At 48.6% G+C, this 25,962-nt stretch overlaps 1 protein-coding gene across 1 annotated transcript; it reads left to right on the top strand.

Annotated features, from left to right (window-relative positions):
- Positions 1 to 5: 5 nt before the first annotated feature.
- On the top strand, positions 6 to 25,754 carry LOC119434740 (uncharacterized; the record flags this gene model as incomplete). The annotated part of the gene is given in 15 exon segments (XM_037701820.2): positions 6 to 188; positions 190 to 2,142; positions 2,144 to 5,395; positions 6,884 to 7,204; positions 9,814 to 9,979; positions 11,223 to 11,398; positions 13,892 to 14,175; positions 15,198 to 15,538; positions 15,951 to 16,186; positions 17,966 to 18,332; positions 19,169 to 19,644; positions 19,646 to 19,937; positions 21,268 to 21,713; positions 23,211 to 23,648; positions 24,822 to 25,754. Coding segments are annotated over 15 exon segments (9,027 nt in total), but the record flags the coding sequence as incomplete, so codon positions are not given.
- Positions 25,755 to 25,962: the final 208 nt, after the last annotated feature.

The following is a 25,962-nucleotide window of genomic DNA, read 5'->3' as shown; positions in this document are numbered from 1 at the left end:
CCGCCAATGTCAACATGAAGCTCGGAAGTTACCGCGACGTACTGGCCACTGCTGAACTGATGGCGTCAAGACAGAGTCGATCAATCAACTTCGAGTGTAAGTGGGATGCCGCCCGCGACGCCTCAAGGCGCGCCAGCATCAATGCCGAGGTAACTCGAGTGCCGGGAGGATACAACGCTAAGTTCGCCAGTCAAGTGCCCAAAGCAGGACATCCGCGGAAGCGTGGCCACAACGATCGAAGGCAGGGTAGACACGCCACTTCGTGTGAGCAGCCGCGGGGAGCTCGAGTGGATGCCACGCAAGAAGATGACTTACGCTACAAGCCTGGACTGGAACCCCGACTACAGGCGACGCGCCCTCAAGGCCGACGCCCAGATTACTACCCCGTTCTACTCTGTCGACAAAATCGGTTTCGTGTTGACGCACAACGACGACGGCCGCGAGTGGAACACGGAAGCCAAGATGACACTGCCAAGAAACCGCGTTCTCGCTCTTTCCACCGATGGTCTCTTCCAGTCAGACCGAGCCCGCAGAAACGCCCAAGCGACAGTGAAACTTCAGACGCCATACAATAGTCAGTACAGCCTGGAAGCTGTTCACGCGGCTACCTACTACGACACTAACAACAAGATTTCTCTTCGGTGGGCCGAAGACAAGGTTCTTTCCGCCGAAGTCAGTGGCGCCTACGGCCGCGGATTCCTGAGGGCTAAGGCCGAGGCCTTGACTCCCGTACCAGGGTACGAGAGGCTGACCGCTTCACTGGAGCACACACACGCGCCTGAAAGCATCAAGTGCCAGGCTGTCGCACAGTGGACCAGCTACAAACGAATTACTCTTGACATTGATGGACAGGTGAACAGGAATGGTGAGAAAGGCAGCCTCGATGGAAAGCTGCGTGTAACGACACCGTTCCAGGGTGCGGAGCAACTGACGTCGCAGCTCAGCTTCAGTAACGACGCGCGCAAGACTGTCGCCGACTTCGAGGCCACCCGAAACAGGGATAAGATTGCCGGCGGATTCATGATGAGTCTCTCGAAGTCGCGTTACGATGTAGCCCGTGAAATGAAAATACATCTTGCGAGCCCAATGTACGGATACGAAAACCTCGAAGCAAGCGGATCGTACTCCATGGACCCGGAGAAGTTCAACGCTGTCTTCGCGGCACGACTCCCCTACAACAAGAAGGTGTCGGTGCGAAGCCAAGGGAGAATTGGATCCATCCACGACTTCACTTCGCTAATCCACATCCAGCTACCGGTGCGCAACTACGAACGAATTAACCTCGAGGTCTCCCACGCCGCCACAAATCGCAACGTTAAGTCCACTGGTCATCTCGTCGTTGGACCTAAGAAGTTCACCTTGGAAGCGAACGGTGACTACGTGTTTGGTCGAGGAAGCCATGAAATCACGGGTAAAATGCTCATCACAACGCCAATGCGGGACTACCAACAGATAAGCATTGACTTGAAGCAGACGAGAGCAGGCATCAACTATGACACGAGCTTCCAGTGTACAAGCAGCAGCTCGTCGCTTACCTTGAACCACCACCTCATGATTCGAGACATCGGAAACTTCGAGCACAATCTTGAGTTGTCAACGCCATTCACTTCCCTACCAATGCTAAACATCAGGAACAAGAATCAGGTCCAAAGGAATATAGTCTACCACAGCAGCGAAATGGAATGGCAAAACCGTAAGAGGCTGTCACTGACGATCGATGCTTCTGCCACACAATCTCGGTACGCCAACGAAGCGGAGGCCAAAATTGAAATGTTTTCCCCGTGGCGTGTCCTTAACACTGCTAGCGTAAATGCTAAGTACAGTTCTAACAGCCAGGAAATCGCACCAAAAATTAAATTGGAATGGAACCGCAACAACTTCATTTCAGTTGATGGTACGCTCAGAGCACGAGGCTACCTTGTTGCTGAAGGCAAGCTAGCACTGTCTAGCACGATCAGGCCACTCCAAGCTATAACGCTTAACGCGAAATATGACATCGCCAACGAGCAGAAGTCTGGCGAAATGTCCGTACAATGGGATCCCCGGCCCGAAAATACCATCACTCTCACAGCCACGGGTTCGCACAAACCTCGCAGCGCCGACATCGATTTCTCTCTTACCACTCCCATTCGAGGCTACGAAGCGGATCCAACTGCTAGGAAACATGGCAGCTGACGAGCGAAAAATAAACGGAATGGTGTCGCTCGCGTCGCAGTGGAAAAAATACGAACTAACCGCTGAGCTGAAGAACACGCGCTCCGGTTCTGCCATAGAAATGTCGCTGAACACTCCTCTCCGTGGCCTTGAGAAGCAAAAGCTGTATGGCGATTATAACCTTCACTCCGACAAGATAACCTCGAGGATCAACGCGGAATGGCAAGGAAAGACGATCAATGCCGAGTCCGAAGTGCTGAAAACTGAGAGTGAAGTAAAGGCAAACGTTATCATCAACACGCCATTCCAGGTGATGAGAAACATTCACGTGACTCTCAGCGGTAGCTCTATCCCAACCTCCAAGACTATTTCTGGTACAGTTCAATTGGACCAACAAAAGTTTGAGCTTAATGGTCTTTTGGATACTTCCGGCCGCTCGGTAAAGCTAGAGTTCCGCAGCCCCATTGAAAGCATGGAATTGCTTCAGTTTAACAGCGACCTCCAACAAGACAGCCGAAGCATCAAAGGTAATCTCTCTCTGCGTTGGTCTCCAATTAGCGCCATCACGCTAAAAACTGAATCGGTGGCTCCATTTTCTTACGACATCTTTCTGACGACTCCCTTCGAAGGATACCGCCGGTTGAGTCTAAGCACTTCCCTCGACCTCGCTCGAGAAAACAAGAGAGCAAGTATTGTACTGGCAAAAGAGAACCAAAAGATTTCTTTGACGGGATCCGGTGCTTACACTGAACGGGAGTCGCGCATTGACATTGACTTGGCAACCCCTATTGAGGCCTTGGAATTTGTGAAAATATCCGGAGAGCTCAAGTCGAACGGCATCAGTGACGTAAAGGGTTCCCTCGTGCTTAAGTCTCCCACCAGCCTCCTCGGTGACGTGAACTTCCTTGCTGAATACCAGAAACTGGAGCAGCTGGAGCGATTGCTGCTGGCTTCAAACGCCGCCTCCTGGAAGTACGAGATTAGTGTCAGACGGTCATTTAATGAGGCTAGCCTTTATACCGAGTACTCACCTATCAACAAGAAGAGCTCCATCTTGGATATAAACATAAAGAATGAAGGTTTGAAGGTTATTACCGGGAACTTTTTGCTTTCTCATAACGGACGAGATCACTCCTTCGTGTTGAACTTGAAAAACAATGGTCCTTACGAAGGTTCCATTGAAATTAAGTGTCCCAACTTGCCCGGAAACAGAGCAGCTTTCAGCTACGTCGTGAACGCTCCCAGTAAAGACTACGTAGATTTCAAGATAACAGGCGAGCACTCATTGAAGACGCACGTCATCGAGGGCAGCTTCGAGAACAAGCTCTCCGACATAGAGACGCAGATCAGACTGAACTGCCCTCTTCTTCGGCAGGGACCCGCGGCTGCGCGTCTTCTGCTGTCATCGCGGAGCCGCGACAGCGTTAAAGCTGTGCTCAGCTTGGGCTTCGAACGCGACATGAACACCATCAGCGTCGAAAGTAACTGGGACCACCGAATGGCAAAGGGTAAGCTGGACATTGAATCCAACTACCTGCTCGGTAACACCCTCAAGGCTGAAGGCGAAATCACGACGAGCCGGCAAGGAGCTGTCCTCTCCGTCACTGTTGAGAACGCCCGAGACACCCATCGGCTCACCGGAAACTGGAAGCGCCTTTCTGGAACCGCCGACGCGCAGCTCAGCATCGAGTCGCCATTGCTCAGCTCCAGGACCTTGACTGGAAGTTTCAACTTCAGAAATGACAACAGGAGTGGCCGCATCGAATGCTCGCTTATCTTCTCCACACCGCGCGAAACCTTCAATACCTTCGTGGCCTTGTCGGCACGTGACCTCAACGCAATGGAAGGCAACGTGAAAATTGAAACACCTTTTGAGATTCTTCGCTTCGCCGACGTGAATGCCAGATTTAGCAATGTGCAAAACAGAGCTATTGACTGGTCCTTGACCATGAAGTCTTCGGCCTCCTGGCTTCAAAACGCGGATCTATCGGGAAAACTGCGAAAACAGGAAGGATCCGTGGAGGCCACTATCCAAGGACGCCTACCCACCAGAACGCTCTCCAACTTCGAGTCAACTTTTGCATGCACACACAACAGCGACTTCACAACCATGTCGCCTCGGTTGAGCATCGTTATCCCTGGCATCACCTACACAAGCGAAGCTGAAATCCGGCTCTACCCCCGCGACTACTCCATCAGCGCGAGCCACGAGTGGGGACCACGTCGCAAAATCCTGGCTACTCTCGCTGTGAAGAAGCCGAATGGAGCTTTCAGCGTGCAGACGACCCTTTCCACGCCTTTCCGGAACATGGAGCGTATTGAGGCAGGCATGACGTGTGGTCGGGAAGGAGAAAAGCGAACGTTCCGGGCGACATACAAGGGACCGAGGAACGAGCTGTACGAACTGAAGCACGCCAACAGCTACCACGGACCACTCAACTTCCTCTTCGACAACAGCCTCGTCACTCCTCACGTAGGCTTCCGCTCCGTGCAGTTCAAAGTTCTGCAGCAGAGCAGTCGTTCCCGTCTGGTAACCGACATCCAGTGCAACCTCGACGTTGCGAAGGCCACCTTGAGCGTCGACCACGACCGAAGAGACCTCAAAGGCAGCATCGTGGCGACCTCCAGCGCACCGCAGCTTCGCACTCTCCGGGCAACGTATGAGCTCAGCCTCTACAAAGTGGACGGCGAAGTTAACCTCAATGACGAGAAGGTTCTCAAGATTGCCGGTGCTGCCGAGTACGTGAAAAGTCTTCGCGCTCACAGGTGCGAGCTCGCTGTTCACGTGCCAGCTCTGCGTCTCGCAATCGAAGGAGGCTACAAACCCGTCAACTCCGGCAAGGAATTCAGCGCCAAGTTCAACTCGGCTCGGCGCAGCATCGAACTGCAGACCCTGTGGCAGAACCACCCCTACAGTTTCGCCCATCAGGCGTCGCTAAAATGGGGTCAGGACCGCGGCGAGGAATTCTCCTACGATCTCAGAAGTACCCGCAGTACGCGGCGCGACCTGACCAACACGGACGTGTCGTGCAAGGTGAACTTCCCCCTGAGGTCCTTCGAGGTGCGTGCCAGCCAAAGCCAGAGGAAGAACGTCAACAGCTTGTCCTGCGAGCTCTTCTGGGACGCCGCCCGCGACCAGAGTAAACACGTGACCTTGACGATGGAACACCAGAACCTCAGCAGCAGATCGGCCTGGGCGCACAAGATTTCTGCCTCCGTCAAGCACCCAAGGCTTAACAAGGTAAGCCGCCATTCTGCACGCCAGATCACTCAGAGGCACTTTTAATTCTCAGTGACGCCGACAAAGAAAACTCGAATAGTTTAATGACTGTTGCAATGGCTGAATTGTTTGCGTTTCAGGAATAAGCTTAAATGAAGTACGAAATGAGTGACACTACAAGAGTAACGGCCAAAAGAAATATATTTTGAGTAAGCGCGCATATATCCCTGCATCTCTAACTGCACATGTTTTCTCTAGCAACTGCGGAATCTATAGTTATGCAGATTCTTTAAGCGGTGGTGTTTGCGCAACTTTCCCTCGCGCTCGAAGGACCGTTGAAAAGTTGTGTGATTGTCTAGTTAGAGCTTTATGGCACTCTGAGTTGGTTGCAGTGTGAAATCATAACGTATGCGCTCACAAAAGTGGTAGAAGTTCTTCATCCTTATGAATGATCAGGGTGAATCTGACATTGTGGCCACCGTACGTACTCTTAAAGGTAACTACTTCCATCACAACTACGGGCACAATAGTGGCCACATCTGTATTATCATACCGACTGCACAGGTTAACGTAGTCAGGCACCACCGCCAATGTTTGTGCTGTCCGTGTCTACTCTGTGTTCCATTCCATGTTATGCTGGTCGCATATGTTTCGTAAATTTGCACTATCTGCGCTTTTCTGCTAAGTGATGTTAAACGGTTCCTTCTTAACTTGAATCGTGAATCGCGGCTATAACATAAAGCTTATATAGGTACGCATATGCAGGTGGTACTGAAACGAGTGCGCACTCTTTTAATTATTCAGTTGCATCTCAGAATGTTCCTTTATTTTTTTACCCATTTATTTTATTTCATTTATTTCTTTGGTACTTGGTTCGCACTTGTGGGCCTTGCAACAGAAACAAAACAGGGGGTGGGGGAGTTACATGCATACAAAAAAACAATATTCACAGACATAAAGCGCAGTAAAAATCACCATTATTCACAATATGGACAACAACAGGCGAAAGAATGTTTAATTCTATTATAGATTGCACGAGAAAAGAATACAAAAATACCTGACCGGTGAAAGGGAGCTTGTGGATCTTCGAAATACACGATGGCGACAATGTATTTTGCCTGTCGGTTCCAGTTTCAGAATATTTTACGATACATTTAGAATTGGACAGGAAATTTCACCTAAGCCTGTCGACATGTTTTCTTTCTTTTCTTTTCTTTTTTTTTTTTGTATCAGCCACGATAATTAAGTTTTACTTTCGTTCATGCTTAGTTTTCTATTATACTTGCTAAGAACAATTCTGACTGCCCCGGTCTGCATTTTTTCGAGCTTATCAATGAAGTCAGTCGTCTATGGATACCAAGAGACACAGCTATATTGACGCAAGCCCCGAACACGAGAGAACTACTAACTGTTCTGTGGCCTATACTTTGGCCATCTTTTTAGGCACATGTTGGAATCTTTAGAAGTAGTTTCTTTTAATCTAAAAGTGTGATGTCCCACTGAACGCAGGACATCACAATGCGCCTCGAAGGTTCCGTGAGCGGCGAAGAAGTGCACGGCAAGACGGAGCTCGAGTACTCGGCCGACGCCCGCCACAACGTGATGCTCGAGGGGCGCCTCAAGAACCACGGCCGGTCTCACCTGAGCGCCGAGCTGACCGCTCGCCAGCCTGTGTCCCTGATGGACATTCGCACCGTGGCCGAACTGAAGAACGGCCGGGACGAGGCCTCGGCGCAGGTCACCATCAACTACATGAACCGCAACCGCCAGATGCGCGTGCAGGAGCTGAAGGCGTCCATCTTCAAGCTCCGCCAGGCCATCGATGTGCTTGTAAGTGGGGCTAGGCGCACTTTCGTCTATTGCCTAATACTACCACACTTGTTTTCCGCACACCTCCCACTTGAAGCAGAAAGACAAACTATGATCAACGCATTCAGGAAACTAGACGATCGCCCCCTGAGTGAACAGATTGTACTAGAACACCGTCCCCACCGATCATCGGCTCAGAAGGCAGTGAAGGCACTTTTGTGCTTTCTGAGCGCGTCTGGTTTGTACGAGCGCCTTTGACTCTGTAGTACGGTCCGTGCACGTCTGCATACCTCTCTCTCTCTCTCTATTTTCTTTTTCCCTTCTCCCTTCCCCCAGCGTAGGGTAGCCAACCGGACTCTTGACTGATTACCATCCTTGTCTTCCTTATATATATATATATATATATATATATATATATATATATATGGGGCGGTTAGCACGCGCACTTCGTTCTCCTTGCGCCTCTGCGCTTGCCCTATTCCCACTACTACAGGTGACAATATATATATATATATAAGACGAAGAAGAAGACGTTTCTTGGTGTTGGTGCTCGCACTCGCTCGGCTTGGCCATTGCCTGTTTCTGGCATTCAGAAAAACGCCAAGCGCATCTAATCTTAAACGCGTCCTATCAATATATATATATATATATATATATATATATATCCCACTCCAAGGGCCATGTTATTTTGTTATCACATACAGGGCAATGAAACGTGCGTCAATACTTCATATGCAGTATTCTTCCAGGAAATGAAAGTTGGTGGTTCGCAAATTGCCGCCAAGAAAAGGCTTTTTTTTTTTTTTTTTGCGATGGAGCGATCTTCTAAGGCACACTGTTTCGTATTTATTTATGTGCGCAGTGACACCTGTGTTGTGTATGAATTAAAGCAGTGTTTTGTGGTATCTGTTCTCATGTAGCCAACCATCATAGCAGGTCGTGACACTGTAGCGTGGACCAGCTTGCAGTAGGAAACGGGAACGTTCCACTTGCAAGCTTGAGCACTCCGTGCTAAGTGGTGGGCATCCGTCATCCGAAGGAGACAGTTTCGATAGCTTGCGCCCAGTGAAAAGTGCGGCTAGTTCCGAGTGGAGGTGTCAGCCGGCGTAACGGCCACCAAAGCTTTCTTTTTTTTTTTTTTTGCACTGATTTTTTTTTTTTTTTTGCAGGTTTCTTTACCCGCGCGACACACGCACCTTGCACGACACATAAATAGTCCGTAATTCTTTTATATGCCAAGTCACATCACAAAACTTAACTGTAGAGAGAGCTAGAAACTTTCCTGAAAGCAATTAGTTTGGCACATGAATATAAATCAGCTTTGCCGCTTTCTCATGTAGCCATTTTCTCAATCGTGCGATAAAAAGAAAACAAGCACTATTTCTCGTTTTCCTTACCGACTGTCGCGGGCTATTTACAGTCCGCAAAAATAAACACTAACTATATAGATTATAGACAGACGAGGGCAAGTATTCGCAAAAGCTGCCACGCTATATTTGCTCGTAAGAGCAAATTCTAGTCGTTGCTGATACTTGACGTGTTATTAGCGGAAGCATTCAGCCAATGGAAAAAGCACTCAAGAATGAAAATCCTTGCAAAATCGACCCGAGAAGGCTTAAGTCATTAATTGGAAGAATTGGTGTCCACGTGGCGAACTTAGGCTGTGCTGGGACAGAATGACGCTCACGAAGGTGGCGTTCATCATCATCATCGTTAATCATCCACAACTCACAGTTGTGGATGATTATTTCGTCCTGCTGTCGCAGAGGCGGCAATGTTAGTCAAGTCAACTGAGTCTCTGATGAGGCGATAACATAATACTAACAATTCGGAGGAGGCTGTCGCAAATGTTAAAAAAAACGCATACGCGATGCCATCGCTCTTCTCTGTTTGAAAACCTCGCCCATTTGAAAACAAATGTGACCGTATGGTATACAGAACCTATTTTCTGTGAGTCGGCGCTTGTCCCGTTGCCCTCTTCATGTTTCTGTGTCGTCCGTTCGCGCTGTTACGCTGTCCAGTTTCTCCAGCTCGCCCAGCTTTTCGTCCTCTTAATTAAGAGACATGACATGGAAGTCAAGTTGCTTAGCACAGCTTATGCGAAACATGCATGAAAAAAAAAAACATGGACAGATGCAAGATGGTGCGCTAACTAACGACTGCTTCTCCACACCCAAAAGGCGAGGTATATGTGCATGCCCACAAAAAACAACCAGGACGGGAATGCAGACACCACATGCTCCATTACAAATAATACTGCTTACTAGTTCGTTTATCTAGCTTTAGCAGAGAATTTTCCATGTCTATGGTCGGACTGCTGATGCACATTCCAATGCACAGGACATTTTGGTGTGAACAAACAGTTTTTGGTTTGCGCCTCGTCTTGAGGGTGTCGGCGTATTTTTTTTTTTTTTTTCCCACACAGTGTTTCGTATCACCTATGCAGTGCAACTTGGCGCTCCATGTTCAAGTTCCAACTCGCCTACGCAAAACCGTTTATTGAACGCATGACGCTTACAATAAACGTTGTCCTTGTGGTACCTCAATGGTCACTAACCTTGTTTGCTTATTTCTTAGTTTCATAGTCGCCATACTGAAAGATACAACAATTGCTCTGTTCGGTTCTACAGCTCCGAAGCGGACGCGACAACAACCAGCTCAAGGGTGAAATGTACGATCGAGGCCAGGAATTCGGCATGTCCCTGCAGCACCAGCTGAACGAGCTTCCGCCAACCAAGACGCACCTGCGGGTGAACAAGAGGCACAGCAATATGGAGCTCGTGTTCACGGGATCTGGTGAGATTTCATGCTCAACGTAGGGGATCGCTGGGCGCCTGACTCATTGGCTATTTGCCTTCGTACTACGTGTTGAACAGACGCCGTGGTGACGTAGTGACTATGGCTTTGCGCCGCGGAGCTCGAGGTCGCGGGACCGAATCCCGACTGCGGCAGTCGCGTTTCAATGAGGACGAAATGCAAAAAAAAAAATGTTCGCGTACCTAAACCTTGGCGCCCTTTAAAGAAAACAAGGTAGTCCAATTTAATCCGGAGTTCCTCACTACGGCGTGCCTCATAGTTATATCATGCTTTTGGCCTGTAAGGCTCCAGAATCTAATCTATCTAAGATGGCAAACAACAGCTTGGAACAGGGCAGCAGAGGACACCGCAAAATAACCATAGGACAGAGCGCTAACATACAAATCCTTGATTTACAGGAGTGGTATACAAATATGTAAGAAAGGAATACACATGAAAAGAAAAAAAAAAGATCAGCTTGACAATTTTTTTTTCCTCCTTGGTAATTTTGTCCCCTGTGTCGCACTGTTTTCAGGTGTTGCTTGTGAGATGTGCCAATCAGCTCAAATAAACACTCTTTTCTCTGTACAACATTCCCGCCAAGCGTATCCGCATATCGGAGATTAGATGCTTTCTAGTGCTTTATATATATACATATATGCAACGGAAGTCAATATTCATGGCGCTGAAGACGACTGCTTCACCTTGTCGCTCAGGTGGTGTGTGTGTAAAAATTTTTTAGGTGGTGCATAATTTCGTGAAAGGACACTGGTATAGGTATATTTAAATGTGTTCTTACAATTCTATATTTCATTATTCGAATAATTGTTTGTAATTTCTTTGTTAGGAATCATCACTTACAAGTGCTAGCACATTATGAACAGGTTGTCTCTGCATACTGCGTAGCATGCCAGCTTCATTTAATGTCTACAATCCGTGTTTCCATTTGTCCGCTTACTATGTTGCGCCCTTTTCTGGGCCGAGTTTCCCGGATTCCGACACTGCTACGCTTTTTGAAAACTTCATGCAGAACTCAATGCTAGAACTAGGGAACCGCGCGAAAGACGAGGACGCAGAAGAGGCACACACAACAACCACATGCAGCGCACGGCTTGTACTAGTTCGATATGGTCAACCGACTAGCCGACACGTTCACTTTATCAATGCACCATTCTTCCACAAAGCACTCAGCATGACACGTCGTCGTTTGCTAAGTTCCTATTTATACGTCTTGTTCCGACAGACGCGTCGACGGCCAAGATGTCAGCCACGGCTTCGATGGACAAGCGCGAGATTCGGCTGTCCCACACGACACTGGGACGCAGCGTGTCCGACATCCTGATCAAGCTCGGCCTGAAGGAGAAGCGTTTCCTGTCATCCGAGATCAGCTGGAGGCCCGAGCTCGCCAGAGAGGCTTCGGTGGGCTACTTTTCTGTTATTTATGTATTCTACCTTTGCACCATTCTGCATTTAAGAGATACCGAATTTCTTGCTGTAACTTGAATAAAACTTCGGTTGGGGCTAGTTTCTACATAGTATTTTAAGGTGAAAACATCAGCGCATGCACATAAACAACCACAAAGAAGAGACGAAACAAGCACTGGCCTTGGCATATACAGCGCCAGTGCTTGTCTCGCCTTTTCTTTGTGGTTGCCCTACGTGTTTGCGCTGATTTTTTCAACTTAGCATATTAGTCCTGCAAGACACTTCTCTCTTAAACAAAAAAGAGGCTCATTATATCTCCTAACGTTGTGTTCTTGGCCCTGCAATACAGAAACTAAGCTTTAAACCTTAGCGCATCGTGGCTTGAAATGATCGTTTAACAAGCATAAACATGGTTCGACTTATGTGCGGCGTAAGCAGTAAAGACGGCGGTGTTGCAGACCTCAGGGAAGGCATCTTCGGGTGGTCGCTGTGATCCTTCGCATCCGAGCAACCCGATTCCGGATCTCAGGCAGGAGATATATTTCGCCAACCTAACAGCCGGCTGTTTTACGGAGCAGTGAGAAGGGATGAAGTGAAAGCTCAGGGAAACTTCAGGTGACGCGGTTAGCGCCGACCCCGGATGATAGTCGTCGGCGTGAACGGAGCGAGAGCCCCCCCCCCTTCGCCAAAGGTACTTCGCCAGGGAACATTGACCAATTCCGTCGCATTGTCGAATTCGCGATCTCGTCAGCTCTGATTGGCCCAGAGTCAGGCCCAGAGAGGCCTCTCTGAGTGGTTCAAAATGCTGCCGTTACCAAATTTGACAACATGGCGGAATTCGACAACGTCCGGCATAAATAGCACATCCAGCAAAAGCACGGGGACGGTATACAGCTGTCAGATTATTGGAAGCCGACCAGATTTCTAGGCTGCTCCGACGGCAATACTGGGAGCTACTCTCGGCGCTCTAATCTGGAGTCCGCTGATCGAAATGAAGCACTGGAATGTAGCCGGAGTACCCTTTTTTGACCATCCGAACAAGACCATCCGAAGATGCCATTAGTTTGCGCTTTTTCGAGCTTAGGAGCTTAGCCTAGCATGCTATATGCGAAGGCAGGCGTCGTCTTCATATGTGAAAGTAAAGCAGACCGCACGGGTGCAGCTGGGCCAACCAAATGGTGTTCTTCTCACTCGCATCTTACAAAATCCAATTACTCTTACTGTTTCTTATTACTATACTTGTATATTGCACCACACTCTTGAGTAATGCCTTCAGGCCCTCATGGTGGGAATAAATAAATAAATAAATCCAAGAATGAACTATTTATTTATTTATTTATTTATTTATTTATTTATTTATTTATTTATTTATTTATTTATTTATTTATTTATTTATTTATTTATTTATTTATTTATCTGTTAATTTATAAACATTATTATATAATCTACACAGACTTGGTGCCGAGTCAGGGAACAAGCTCTCCGATCGGACTAGCTCGTGTGGATCTCCGGCGCTAAGCAGCGCATTACTGAACTGGATTCAACTCAGCTGAACAGCAGTGAACTCGGAAGAGAGCATCATTGAGACCTATATTCGACAGTTTCTCACTGCTTAGAGCTCATTTTTTGAGAAGCCAAAGTTCGATGCGATACCACCACAAGGTGCACCAAAGAGTAATTTCAGCGCAAGCTTTAGTCGCGTAAATAGTCCACTCCATGCCTCACATCCACGTTACAAATTCAAAGGGCTGGTCAACCGCCGAACTCAACGCCTGATAATAGAGTTGAATTAAGTGTCACAGGTAAATACAAGAAATCGCATTTGTTTTAGGCGAGCAGACTCTGCGGGTGGTCTGCAGATTATCTTCATATTAAGGGCTGAAGCATGATCTATCTTGATGGCGTGGCACTACATGGCATCATAAGAGTCAGGCATAAGCTGGCATCAAACGGGCTCAAGACAAAGGTGATTGGAGATCGCTGGAAGAGGCTTTCTCCCTGCAGGGAACATATAGATGAAGAATCTAATGTCATGGCAGTACTTACGGCAGTACTGCTGTACTCACACTTGGAGCATTTTAATTACCTCGTCGACACAAAAAAATTAGCCTATTACTTTTTCTGATTTTTCACAATTGAGTTATTTATATTTCGATAAATTATAGCATTTCCGTTGCAAAGAGACAAATGCGTTCTATAATAGTAATATTATTCCATCTTCACGTTATGCTTCACCTCGACCCTTATATATAAGTATTATTATTATATTTAAGTTCATTTTACTACCTGTTTATGAAAGGCTCACTACCCCACTAAACACTCTTTTGTTTTATTTTATCAGTTCCGTTCATATCTTCCTTTACATTTTTTTATTGGTTTATCATGTTCCCACGCGTTTGGTGGCTCATCCCCCACAGCGGAGAGGTGTACAATGAACCCTACTCGTCGGCGCCATGACTCATTTCTCTCTCAATAACCTGTGCGCAGGACTACGCCATGGCCAAGTACGGCAGCATGCGCAACCAGCTTTACGACATCTGGCAGAGCTTCAGCGCCGAGACTGAGCAGGAAGTGCGTGCCAAGCGCCACATGATGGGACAGTCCATCAGCGCCGAGATGCGGCCGCTGCTGCAGGACATCGCCAACGACTGGCGCGCTCTGCAGTTCGAGGTCAAGAGAGCCGTCGAGACCCTCAAGGAGCTCTACCGCATGGACCAGTTCTACCTGAAGACCGTTGTGAACACCTGCTCGGGAGTCGTCGTTGCTGCCGGGTACGTAGAGTCGATATAAAGCCTAGGGCGAGTTGCAATCGCGAATCTATAGTAGCCACATCAGCCGAGAAATTCACCCGAGGACATATGATTTTCAATGTAAGCGAACAGCCCAACGAAATACAAAAAAAGAAGAAAAAATAACGAGCGATAGAAAGATAGCGAGCAAACGTTTCGTTTGCCGAGTCCGACCACCGACCAACCACGAGAAAGTCCGAAAGAACCTAAGAACGTTACTCGCTATTAAAAGCGACTGGAACATAGACAGATCACTATCATTAACTAATGTGTCGTGTAGAGAAGACAAATTGCGGTCACTCAGGCCTCCAGTGCTTAAGGCCCCCAACTAAGCCTTTTTTTTTAATATAGACGTTACAAATCAAATCCTCCTTTTGGCGATAGAGTGGCGACGATCGTTCTGTACTCGGGCCAAATAAGGAATCCATGTAACACCTGGTGCTTGGCGTGAACAGTCGGAACGAATAATTTTACGCATTCTTTTCCTCGTGCCCTGTGGACAGAACAAAGCATTCAAGCATTCCAAGCGCATCATCTTGCGGGGTGATTCAACCCTAAGCAATGGGGCATGGCCGGGAGCGACATAGGTTCAAGGCTAGCCACAAGGTTTCATCGCCGGTAGCTACTACGTAGAGCTAGAAGACGTCTTTCGTTATCGCCGATAAAAGAACACTTAGTAAAACCTTGCTCGGGCACTACACATTTGGCGTAGCGAAACGCAATTTGAATCAGCAGCGTAGTTTCCGTACGTCGCATAATATGAAAACGTGGCTACAGGTGGCCGCCGCATAATAGAAACGGCATCCCACCAGCCTCACACATTCCAGCAAAACATTAGCGCAGGGACAAAACGTCTAAAAGGAAAAGAAGGTATGTCGTTTCAACTGAATATAGAAGAGAATTTATCTGAAAACATTTGGCAGGCTTTGACTGCACGGATCCTGCCGAAAATACGCGAAAAAAAAAAGACAATCACCAACTACATCTTTCTCTCTCCGATGCAGGCAAATGGTTGCCGACACCTATCGCCTGGTGGCTACCGTGGGCGACTACGTGATGCGCTACGCTTCAAACTGGCTCACGTTTGCGTGCGAGAAGATCGCTGACATCATGGAGCGCTTCGCCGAGTCAAGCCGCCGGACGCTCATCTTCGCCGAGCGTCTGCTGATCGTGAGCATCAACCGCGCAGCCCTCGCCCTCTCCGATGCCACCGAGTACCTCGTGTTCAAGCTGGAGAAACTGATGAGCAGCATCGCCGAGAAGGTGGTCAACTTCTGCGAGCGCTATGGTCCCTCAACGGCTGGTGCCCGCGACCTCCTTTACAGAGTCGCGGAGGCCATCTCTTGTAAGTGCGTCACGCATTGCGTCGTGCTTTTCGAGTGATTCGCAGCGAAGCGGCTAAGGGTAGCTCGGCACTGTCTTTCGTGCGACAGCTGGTCGGTGTCAAATGTCAATCGTAGGCAACGCCATCGTCTATCGCAAACTTGTTGTTAAAGTGAGTGCGATTGCTACGGCGTGAGGAAAAGCTGTTCTCCCGGCAGAGTGGAGGAGAAAAGCTGCAACACTTGTTTGATACAAGCGATGCGCACTCCGGCGATGTTGCATAAGCTATGTGATTAACGAACCGCGTTCACGCTTCATGCTGTGAATGCTTGTCCCGCAGTAGCCGTTGATGGCGGCCCCAGGACATACGCGCGCCGTTCTTATGATGCGTGGAAGCCCACTTGTGCCGATCACCTCCGCCCCGTCTTTTGCAGCGTACGCCAGCCCGCTGGCCGAGCGCATCATGAAGAACGCCCTGGTGCAAGGAATGTGGCGCTACATGGAGCGCGTCATGGCCACGCTGAACGCGTTCGACGTCGAGTCCGTGACCAGGGGCTACCGCTACGCCTACGACACCGTGAGCAACGCTGTCGGCGATGTGTACGAGAACGTCGTGTACCACCCGCACGTCCAGTACGTCAGCGATGTCACCCACAGCGCCATCAGGAAGGTCAGTTGGCGGCTCCTGTACGCGCGAGGAGGGACGCTGCGACCGTTCAGCGTCTGCGGGAATGATGGACTTCTCTCATCTTCGCGCTTGGGGTTACTTTAAACGTTATTGCGGTGTTACTTATAAAGTATTAACGCGACAGCGTTTAGGGCCCCGTGTCGCAGAAAATCCGGCGTCCGCAACCAGCGTGTGATCGCGGGTGGCGGAGAAAATCATCCAACCGCATCGACCGCGCAGGCCCTCCACGTGGTGCAAGGTTTTTCCTGAACAAAAATTGAATTTCTCACAGTGACATCCGTCAGAAAAATGGTGAAGTACGACTTTACCATTCGGCGTCGGATTCGCCGTCGAATTGGAATCTGAATGTACGAGAAAACCTAATTCTGCTACGAGGAAACTGAAACATTTCTACCAGACCTGCGCGCGTCAGGGCAATAGCAAACAATTAGTAAAATATAAAAAAGGTGCTAGGGCCTTCACATTTTAATATAAGACCACTTATATTGCCCCTTGAAAAACGTCTTTCCAGCAATGCATTTCAGTTTAAAAGTGAAGCCGACTTTAACAGTATCGGTGTAAGCTTGGTCTCTGTAAGCTGGCTTTCCCACGTTCAGTTTTGCAGTGAATGAAGCCTACTTGCCGTATGCGAACGATGCGAAGCGAACGGGTCCCGATAACGCTATCGCGTTCTGTACTCTTAAAGGCGAATCTTAAGCGTCCTCCAAGTTTTTATGCATCCAAATTTCCAAGTACCCATAGTTTTCTGAATAATGCAAAGCAATATCAGTCTTTGTAAACATGCATAGTTATTGCGGATTGTCGAACTGTAGTGCAATATTTGGTTAAAATGTACAACTACGCCGCCGGCACCAGTCAGTGCCAACGTAGTAGTAATAATAATAGCAATAGTATTAACAACACATTGATTTGCATGATAAGTAATAGGCAAACGTCAAAAAAGTAGCCACCAACGGTACCTTGCGAGACCATCGGAACGTGCAGCCAGACACCGGCGTCAGTAGAAACGGCGGCGAAGGCAGGAACATGCGTCAGAAATAACATAAGTACTACGCTAAGTGGCAAAAGAGGCCCTTAAAACTTCCGAAGGGTGTGCGAACCATTTTATACAGTAGGGTTATTACACGCGAAACGGCCCAGACCTCAAAAGTGACCAGTGTCTATTCTCTTAGCAAAAAATTGGGCTAGTTGGTGATTGTGTAAATGAGGAGTATGTTTCTCGAGAAATACATTTTTGCGACGTAAGCGCTCTTAGAAGTTTAAGCGAAGAAGCAAAAGCAATACCACGCGAGTAGATTATTATAAATAAGATTTCTCATTGTACCTAGTTACACACTCGAATAAAAAAATTACCTCTAACCAACATTTGCGCCTTCGCGGAAACTTCAAAGAGCGCTTACTTCATTAAAAAAATATGTTTTCGAGAAATATACTGTGCTCAAACCTCATTCACACACTCACCAAGTAGCCCCACCAAGTAGCCCTCAATCACAGACTCACCAAGAGAATCGGCGATGGTCACTTTTGGGGTCTGGGACGTTTCTCGTGGGATGACCCAGCGCAGGGCGAGTTGGCATTGCACACTGACGAAAAACACAACGGACACGTTGCTGTCACGTCGGGCTTCCTTCCTTTCCGTTGGTCCCTTGTTCGTACGAAGGACGAATCTTCGCTGTCCTTGTTCTACGAGTTGCTCAGATGGGCATACATGGGCGAGGGACTCCTTTCTAAGCTCGTTTCCCGGCCTGTTTTCCGTCGCAGATCCGTGACGTGAGTGACCAGCTGGGTCTACACGACATGGCAGCAGCCATGATCGACATGGGCGCCCAACAGATCCAGGACAGCATCGTCGAGGGCTTCACGGACGCTGTGCGCGAGTACTCTAACCTGCGATCGGGGCTGCGCTACGAGTTCGCGCCGCAGCGCGGAGTCATCCTCGCCGAGGTCCGGCTGCCCGGGCAGAAGGACAGTCTGCGTCAGGCCCTGGACGTGACCAGCTACCCCGAGTTCGACCGCCTGGTGGCCGTCAAGGACCGCTTCTACGACGTGGGAACCAACTCGATGTGGGACGCCTACTACCAGTACAGTCGCATCGCTGACCCACAGACATGGATGCCGCCTTTCAAGGGTAAGGGCGCGCAACGTGCGAAGGAATTCTTTGTGCGGATAAACGAAGAAACACTTTCTTTTTGCACTCCGGAGAAGTGACATTTCGACCAGTTTGTACAGACGCATGGCGCAAAAAAAGCGAAATTTTACAAAGACAAAGAAAGACATTTGACACAAGATGAACTCATCAGTCACACTCACCCGCCCCGCCCTCTCGTTAACTAAGCAAGACATATCATTCCTTGATACGCGGCCATCATATTGATTTTATATGCACGTAACATTTGGAAGTGTGCTACGAGTACACAGTTGTGTTGGGTGCGATTAATTTTCGACGTTTTTTGTATGGTCTACTGGATAAGGGTGAGATATACATATTGCTGTCTCCAAAAGCACCATAGTGTGTCTATTCTTTCTTCGGCCTCGTGAAGTTGCGTTGTTGTCCGTCATTTCCCACTCATATGCAAGACAGAAACATAGAAGAAGGAAGCGCACGAACTGTGAAATACATCCAATGGGCTCGAGCGCCTATGCCGTGTCGGGACACCCTGTTAGAACTTTGCAAAATTGAGGATTATTCGGTCGTAGCAGACTTTGCTTTGCGGGTGTCCATCATCAGGGGTGAGGCAAGGCGGAATTTACAACTTTAGGGTTTCCTCCATGCCACTATTCAGCGTACCTGAAAATCACTGCGTACTGGGGAAACGTCATAAATTCTCATGTTGCATTATACCGCTAATGATCCGCACGCATCAACCACCCACTATTATATGCATAACATGATGCATCAGCTTAGCTAAGTAGTCTTTTTCTGGTTTGATAACTTAGCTCCTTTTTTTGTTGTTGTTGTTGCAGCCCGTGCCTTGGTTGCGGGCTCTCAACACTACCGCACCTTTGACGGCTTCCACTTCGAGTTCGCCGGCGAGTGCAGTTACCTGCTCGCCAAGGACTTCCTCAACGACAACTTCGCCGTGGTGATCAACTACGCACGCGACGGACAGCGGGTCACCAAGAAGTCCATCACCGTGATGACCGACGGCAGCCGATTCGACATCAGCACCGACTACAAGGTCACCAAGGCCGGCAGCAAGATCGAGCTGCCCGTCCAGGTGGGAAGCACCACCATCCACCGCGAGGGTCACGTGATCACCGTCGAGAACGAGCGCGGCCTGAAGATCAGCTGCAACCTGGCGTACGACCAGTGCGTGACGGAGGTGACCGGCGACTACTTCGGCAAGACCGGCGGCCTTCTGGGAACGTACGACTACGAGGACAAGCTGGACCTCATGACGCCCGACAGGAAGATCGTGGACGACGCGACGGCGTTCGCCGAGCGAGTGGGAAGTGGGCCAGGGACGGTGCCGCAGCCAGAGGAACCTCGCCGAACCGGCCGCCACCCACCCGACGGCGACTGCGCTGTGCGCCAAGTACTTCGAGAACGAGGACTCTCCACTCCGCAGCTGCTTCAAGATGGTCGACCCTAAGCCGTACATGAACATGTGCCTCTACGACATGAGCTCGGCCGGTTACAGCGACATGGAGCGGAAGGTGTGCGTCAGCGCTGCCGCCTACAGGGAAGAGTGCCGCGAGTTCGGAATTCCCCTGGACATGCCCAGGACCTGCGGTAAGTCGACGTCCTCCACGCTTCCCTCTCCGAACTGCTTAGAAAAAATAAATTATTATAGGCTGATTAGGATCCACTAACAGTTCAATGCACAATAAAGTGTGTACAACACTCCTTGAAAAAGGCACGGCCAGTGCATTGTAGCTTCACAAGGATCGCCAAATATATCCGATGCACTGTAGTTCCAAGAGTATCACAAATCAAAAGTCGACAAGGTTGACTTCGCACATAGACAATCACGTTGATGCAACAACATGTACAAACGATGCATCACACATTTGAACACGTGGACAACGGCATGCAGCAAACAGAGAGGTATACAAATGTTCAATATGTCCATTGCATGCTCTAGAGGCAAACACAGAAATGAGATTTGAATACGTACATTAAATGTACATATACGTGACATTGCTGTAAATAGGAACAGGTGCTTCGGCATATAACCCGGCAGGCCGAGAAAACAAACTTGACGCACCCGCCAGAAACCGACACGAAGGGACCGGACCATTGCTGACAAATAGAGGCGCCTGTGCAGTGTAAACTTTAGTATTCACAAAACACCCATTACGAGAGCTGCACGAAAGCCGGTTTCTTCTTTTATTTTCTATAGGACTCGTAGAGGCTCGAGTATTGTAGCTTTGTACTGAGAAAGTGAGACGCAACGAGAAACTAATGTCCAGCGCTTGCCTGTCTGTGACTTATGAAACAAGAAGCGTATAGACGCAGACCACGGTAACAAATCACGGGATATTCTCTCACGGGTGCTTTACCGCAGCCTCTAGTAGGGAAATCGTTGCATGTTACATACAGCTTAGAACTTGGTATATGTTACACTCTTGTTCCAATCTTAGCCCGATTTACGTTGTTTGCCTGTTTTTCAGTGATAGCAGGTTTATTCTCAGGTAGTGCTTTTCTGGCCCCTTTTTCTCCTGGCTTACTTTATTGAAATTATTGGCGTTGCGCATTCTGTGCGTGTATGTTCTTGTAGTTATGAACAATCGCCGACTAAGGAATGTCAGCTGAAGCCAACTTCTCGACAAAAGGACTTGCCTTCGTCAGGAGGAATACAAGTCCCCTTGTCGCAACGTTAGGTTCGGTGACATCCCCTTGTTCGACCACAATTAATCAATTCACGTCTCCATCTTGGAGTGATCTTCTCTCTCGATGTCTGTTCTTATACTCCCTCTATTTCTCTATGTCCTCCACCTACGCAATGCCCTACTGTAACTTTGAAATATTTTTTGTATTTGTATGAAAAAGTGTTTTTGAAATAAACAGAAGAGTAACGGGAGCCCCTAACCTACGCACCTTCGTCGTCTCGTCTTCACAGTGCGTTGCTCGAAGCCCGACGGTGTAGAGATGCTGGCCGGTGACATCGCCACCATCACAGACCAGGACTCGCACGCCTCCACCGCCGACGTGATCTTCGTCGTGGAGCGCAAGGTGTGCAACAAGAACGTCATCCCCAACCTGATGCGTCTGGCCCAAAGCATCGAGGAGCGGTACGCGGCTCGCGGCTTCGTCGACACCCGCTACGCCGTGGTGGGATTCGGCGGCGACGGCTTCGCCGAGCAGCCCCACGTCGTGACGGCCGACGGCCAGATCTTCAGCAGCATCCGCGCCCTGGTGTCCGCTTTCGGAAGCCTCACCATCGGCAAAGGCGAGAGCGACCCGTTCGCGGCGCTCGCCTACGCCGGCCAGCTGCCCGTCAGGATGGCCTCGGCGCAGACCATGATCCTGGTCAAGTGCACGACATGCAAGCCCGAGGATGACAGCGTGAGTGGACCGTCAATGCTCAACGTTCGCGCGCAGCGCAGAAAAGAAAGTAGAAGGCGGGGAATTATATTTTTTCTACTTTTTTTTTATTTTGGAAAACTTTATTTGTCTCAAACAGACAAGGAAAGAGGACCGTAGCCGAAGTACTACAAATAATGCCCCTTGACGAATACTCGACGGCGTTAAGCGGGGACACACAATGAGAATAATTCACAACATCATTATGTACGAAACCCTGCACAAAAAAAAACATGTTCTAGAAGCACACATACAAAAACATTCAACGCATTTCAAAGCCGTTTCACGAAGCGTGTCTTGCGTTCTCTTCCCCATCCGTTCCGTATCCTTTCAGTAAAAAAAATTCTTGAAAATCCCTGCATTCCACTAAGAATGTTGCAAAATGGTTCATTCAGCAGCCCAGCGCACTTTGTAACCATAACTGGTCTCTTTTGCATTGTCCCCAAGTCGTTTAGGTGCAAACGAGCTTGGAGCGCCAGCCGTATATGTCCGTGAGGTGATCTTATCAAGCAACTACTGCAGTTACTACAATTAGGAATTCAATATATTTCTCAATACAGTTTTAAGTATTTGCCATGCCAATACTTAAGTTGTCTCTGGGAAGACCACCTCGAACACCTTTAAATAGATACTGTGATTGCGACTTTTACTCCCGACTGCGAACAGAATCAAATGTTTGCATCGTCGCCCATTCACGAAATCGGCACTGCAATCTTTCAGGCTGTCTTATTGCCATGTTTTCGGTTATACGCAAGTTGCCTCCGTCTCTGTCATCAGCTGTATTCATCGCGTGAACCACGTCTGAATTATCAATCTTTATTGGAGCGTTCTATTGTTTCCTCCCAAGACACCTCGCTCAGTTTGTGTGGGTGCCAGGCCACAAAGGCTTAGTTATAAATATATCTGATATTTCACTCGTGATGGCATCACTGCGCAGTTTGCTACCACCAGTAATTCAGCCAAACCCTCATCGTGCTCTTCTAAATTGCGTTGTCTTAATATTCTTGAAACAGTAATATGGTCGATGAGGGCTGCAATGTGGGCTTGTTTGTTTTGCATCGTAAGCGCAAGCAGGAACATCGACACAAGACGGAAATAGAAGCACACAGCGCTGTGTATATAGGTGGTGTCTTACACATGGCGGCCATGACGTGTTTTCGGCCCCGGAATCACTTCCAGCTCTTGCAGCTCCCAAAAACATAGCCTTCGAGATCTGTTTCGGTTAATCAGAGGCAACCGTCGCTGGGGCGGGGCTTTGAACACCACCTATTGTGTCTTCTGTCTTTGTTCCTGCTATCGCTAACAGATGGTGCCGCAGTAAAGGATTCCGAGTATCGCTTGCGAGACTGTGTCACTGAGTCCTACACTGTGCCTGCGCAGCCAGGCACCATCGACATTTTTTTTTTTTTTGTCATTCCCGTAATCTTCAGCGCATTCCAGTTTCTAACGTCCTACTTTCCTGTCGCTTCGTGTTCGCAGTCTGTGTACGCCGACATCTACCGCATGCTCATCGACCGCGGAGTCCACCTGCACATTCTGGACGACGACGACTTCAACGTGCGCACGGCGTCCAAGCCGTCGAAGAGCAAGCGCATCTTCGGCGTCGACCGAAGGCTGGCCTTCACGGTCAAGGACATCAAGGACATGCAGGGTGACGCCGAGCTCCACTCCCAGATCCGGCTGCCCAAGGACTTCTGCGTGCCGCTCGCCCTGGAGAGCAACGGAACCCTGTTCAGCTCGATGAAGATGTTCGAGAAGCGCGCAGTCAACAAGAAGTTCGTGGACGTGATGGCCCGGCGCGTGGCCGCGTCCAGCGCTCCCGACTGCCAGATCTGCGAGTGCGTCAGCCTCGAAGACGGCGTCGGCCAGTCGCTCTGCTCCCGCTGCGTGTCGCCCACGCTGGGACCCGTCAGATCGGTGCGTATACCACTCACGTTCGAAGCGTCATTCGACACGTAGCCGTTATTCTTGAGAATCTTTAAGTCCTATCAAGGCAACAGCTATTGAGAAAGCACATTTTCGTCTTGATAGTACTTCAAGTTTAGATTTTCTTTTTCATTCGAATAGTGAAATGAATGTAACAAACAATCTGCAGTAACAACTTCGCTCATGCAGAAAGCGAGGGGAGAGGGGGCGAGGGGGGTGTAGTGGCTATATAGTGAGCTAAGTAAGAATTATGTGGGCAGTGAGATGAGATTTAAATATTTGCAAACCTATCGCAGCCACTCAGTCCTCGTAAGATCAATAAAGTAACGTGCAACAGTCGACAGTATGGCACGAAACAACGAAATCGCCTTAGCGATGTGAACAGTCAAGCAACGATTATTCGGGACGTATAGATTTGAACATTGCAGGTTAACGCCTAACCGATAGCTTTTCCGTGGAACATTTAGTGCCCTTGAAGGTCTTTATGCGGGACATCCGTGCTTAGCCACCCAAAGGCCTCTTGAGTGCAACTTGACTATTTACTTTCATATTGCTTGAGCATCTACATCCCTTTCGCATTGCTGCGATCCTAGCAGTTGCGTATTTTACTCGCAGCGTGCTGCTCATTAAAAAGAAAGCCGGCCATGTTTGTTGTGCAGCTGAAGATCTTTAGAACACAGTGATTAAAGCCGAAACGTTCTAAGCAAACAGAAATTCAAACAAGAAGCTGCAGGATCGGGTACACCGGCTTGATGCCATTAAAAGCTAGTCGAACAGGGAATGTCGCTGTAGTGAACATTCCAACAAGAGTCTTCATCAGGACAACATCAGAATACAAGTCCACTTGTCAGAACATCGACTCCAGCGACAATCCTTGTTCGTCGTCTGTTAACCTAAGCATGCAGGCTATTTACAGTGGGAACCGACTCTTCGCGAACCACATGCCTCAGATGCATTGTTTAAGGATTCACGTTGTGGGCCCAGCCATGATTGTTTTCTTTATCTGTTGCTACGTCGGCGATATCCACATCGGACTTTCTATTCTAATCTTAATCTTTCTCTCCCCTTTTTCCTTCCCCCAGTGTAGGGTAGCCAACCGGGCTCAGTCGTGGTCAACGTCCCTGCCTTTCATTTATCCTTTTCTCTCTCTCTCTCTCTTTGCAGCCTGACTTCTCGCCAATGATGTACGAGGAAACGGTGGAGCGGAAAACCTACAAGAGGCCGAAGACCAAGAAGCTACGGACACAGAGCCTGAAATGAGCGTATTTTTAAAGCAATTAATTAAACAATGCGCTACTGCGAGAGACTGGGAGAAGGAAGTCACTATCATTGTGATGGATACCTGGAGAATGTGTAGCACATAGAGGCTGAATTCATCGCGTTTTAGTTTTTCACATTTATTACTCCTACGTTGCATTTGCTATTGAATCCTCTTTTACAATAATGAATTCAGCCTTTTCCCTCTCTCGGACTCTACCGCCGCTTTACATTTATTGCCACCAGCCCCACCGCGAGATGTTCAATGCAATAAAGATGTGGATAAAAAAAAACGAAACTGTACAACGACGTAAGTGTACATCTTGTGTATAGCCGTGTAGCATCGATATAGTGGACGCCCCACCACTTTGTAAATTTTAGCGCAAGCTTGAGTATGTAGGAAGTGCTTAAACAGGGATGGGGGTGACAATGTCATGTTCCGTGTTCCTGGATTTTTTGTCCTATATACACTGGCTGGCTGAAATTATTTCGAGGAGTTGCATCGTGTTTGTGTCGATTTGGTTCACAGGCATCACTCGAAATTTTAGTTCCTTGTGTAAGCAGCTTTATTAACCTTCATGCTTGTCTGTAATCTAGCACATAGTTTTTTTTATGTTACCATCCGTGTGGGACGACGTTAGCGCAATCGGGGCGAAAAGAACTGCCGCAGGAAGTGACACGTGATGTCATGGCCCCCCCGCGCGGAGCAGCTTTCCAATGCTGTCGTCAGCTGCTGCAATGACCAAGATTCAAGAAGATGGACAAATACTGGCGGCGGATTCGTAGTGTGTAGGCGTGCCATTTCGAAGAAGAATAGGCAATAAAGAGTTGTATTTATGACACAGTGCCTCGGTCACTTCACTTTGAAAGCATCCCTTTACGGCGCAGTGGTATGGGGAGTGTTCACACGGTCTTCAGGTGCACCGTTTTGTAGTCTTCACAGCGTTAAGTGTGCTGCTGGAGATAAGCGTATATATAGATAACGCGCGGCTTTTTACCGTGCTGGCTGTACTGCAGTATGGCGACCTGGATGGTGTCAGGACATATC

This window comes from Dermacentor silvarum, unplaced genomic scaffold (genome assembly GCF_013339745.2).
Source record: "Dermacentor silvarum isolate Dsil-2018 unplaced genomic scaffold, BIME_Dsil_1.4 Seq213, whole genome shotgun sequence".
NCBI lineage: Eukaryota > Metazoa > Arthropoda > Arachnida > Ixodida > Ixodidae > Dermacentor > Dermacentor silvarum.
This window is presented reverse-complemented; position numbering and strand designations above follow the sequence as displayed.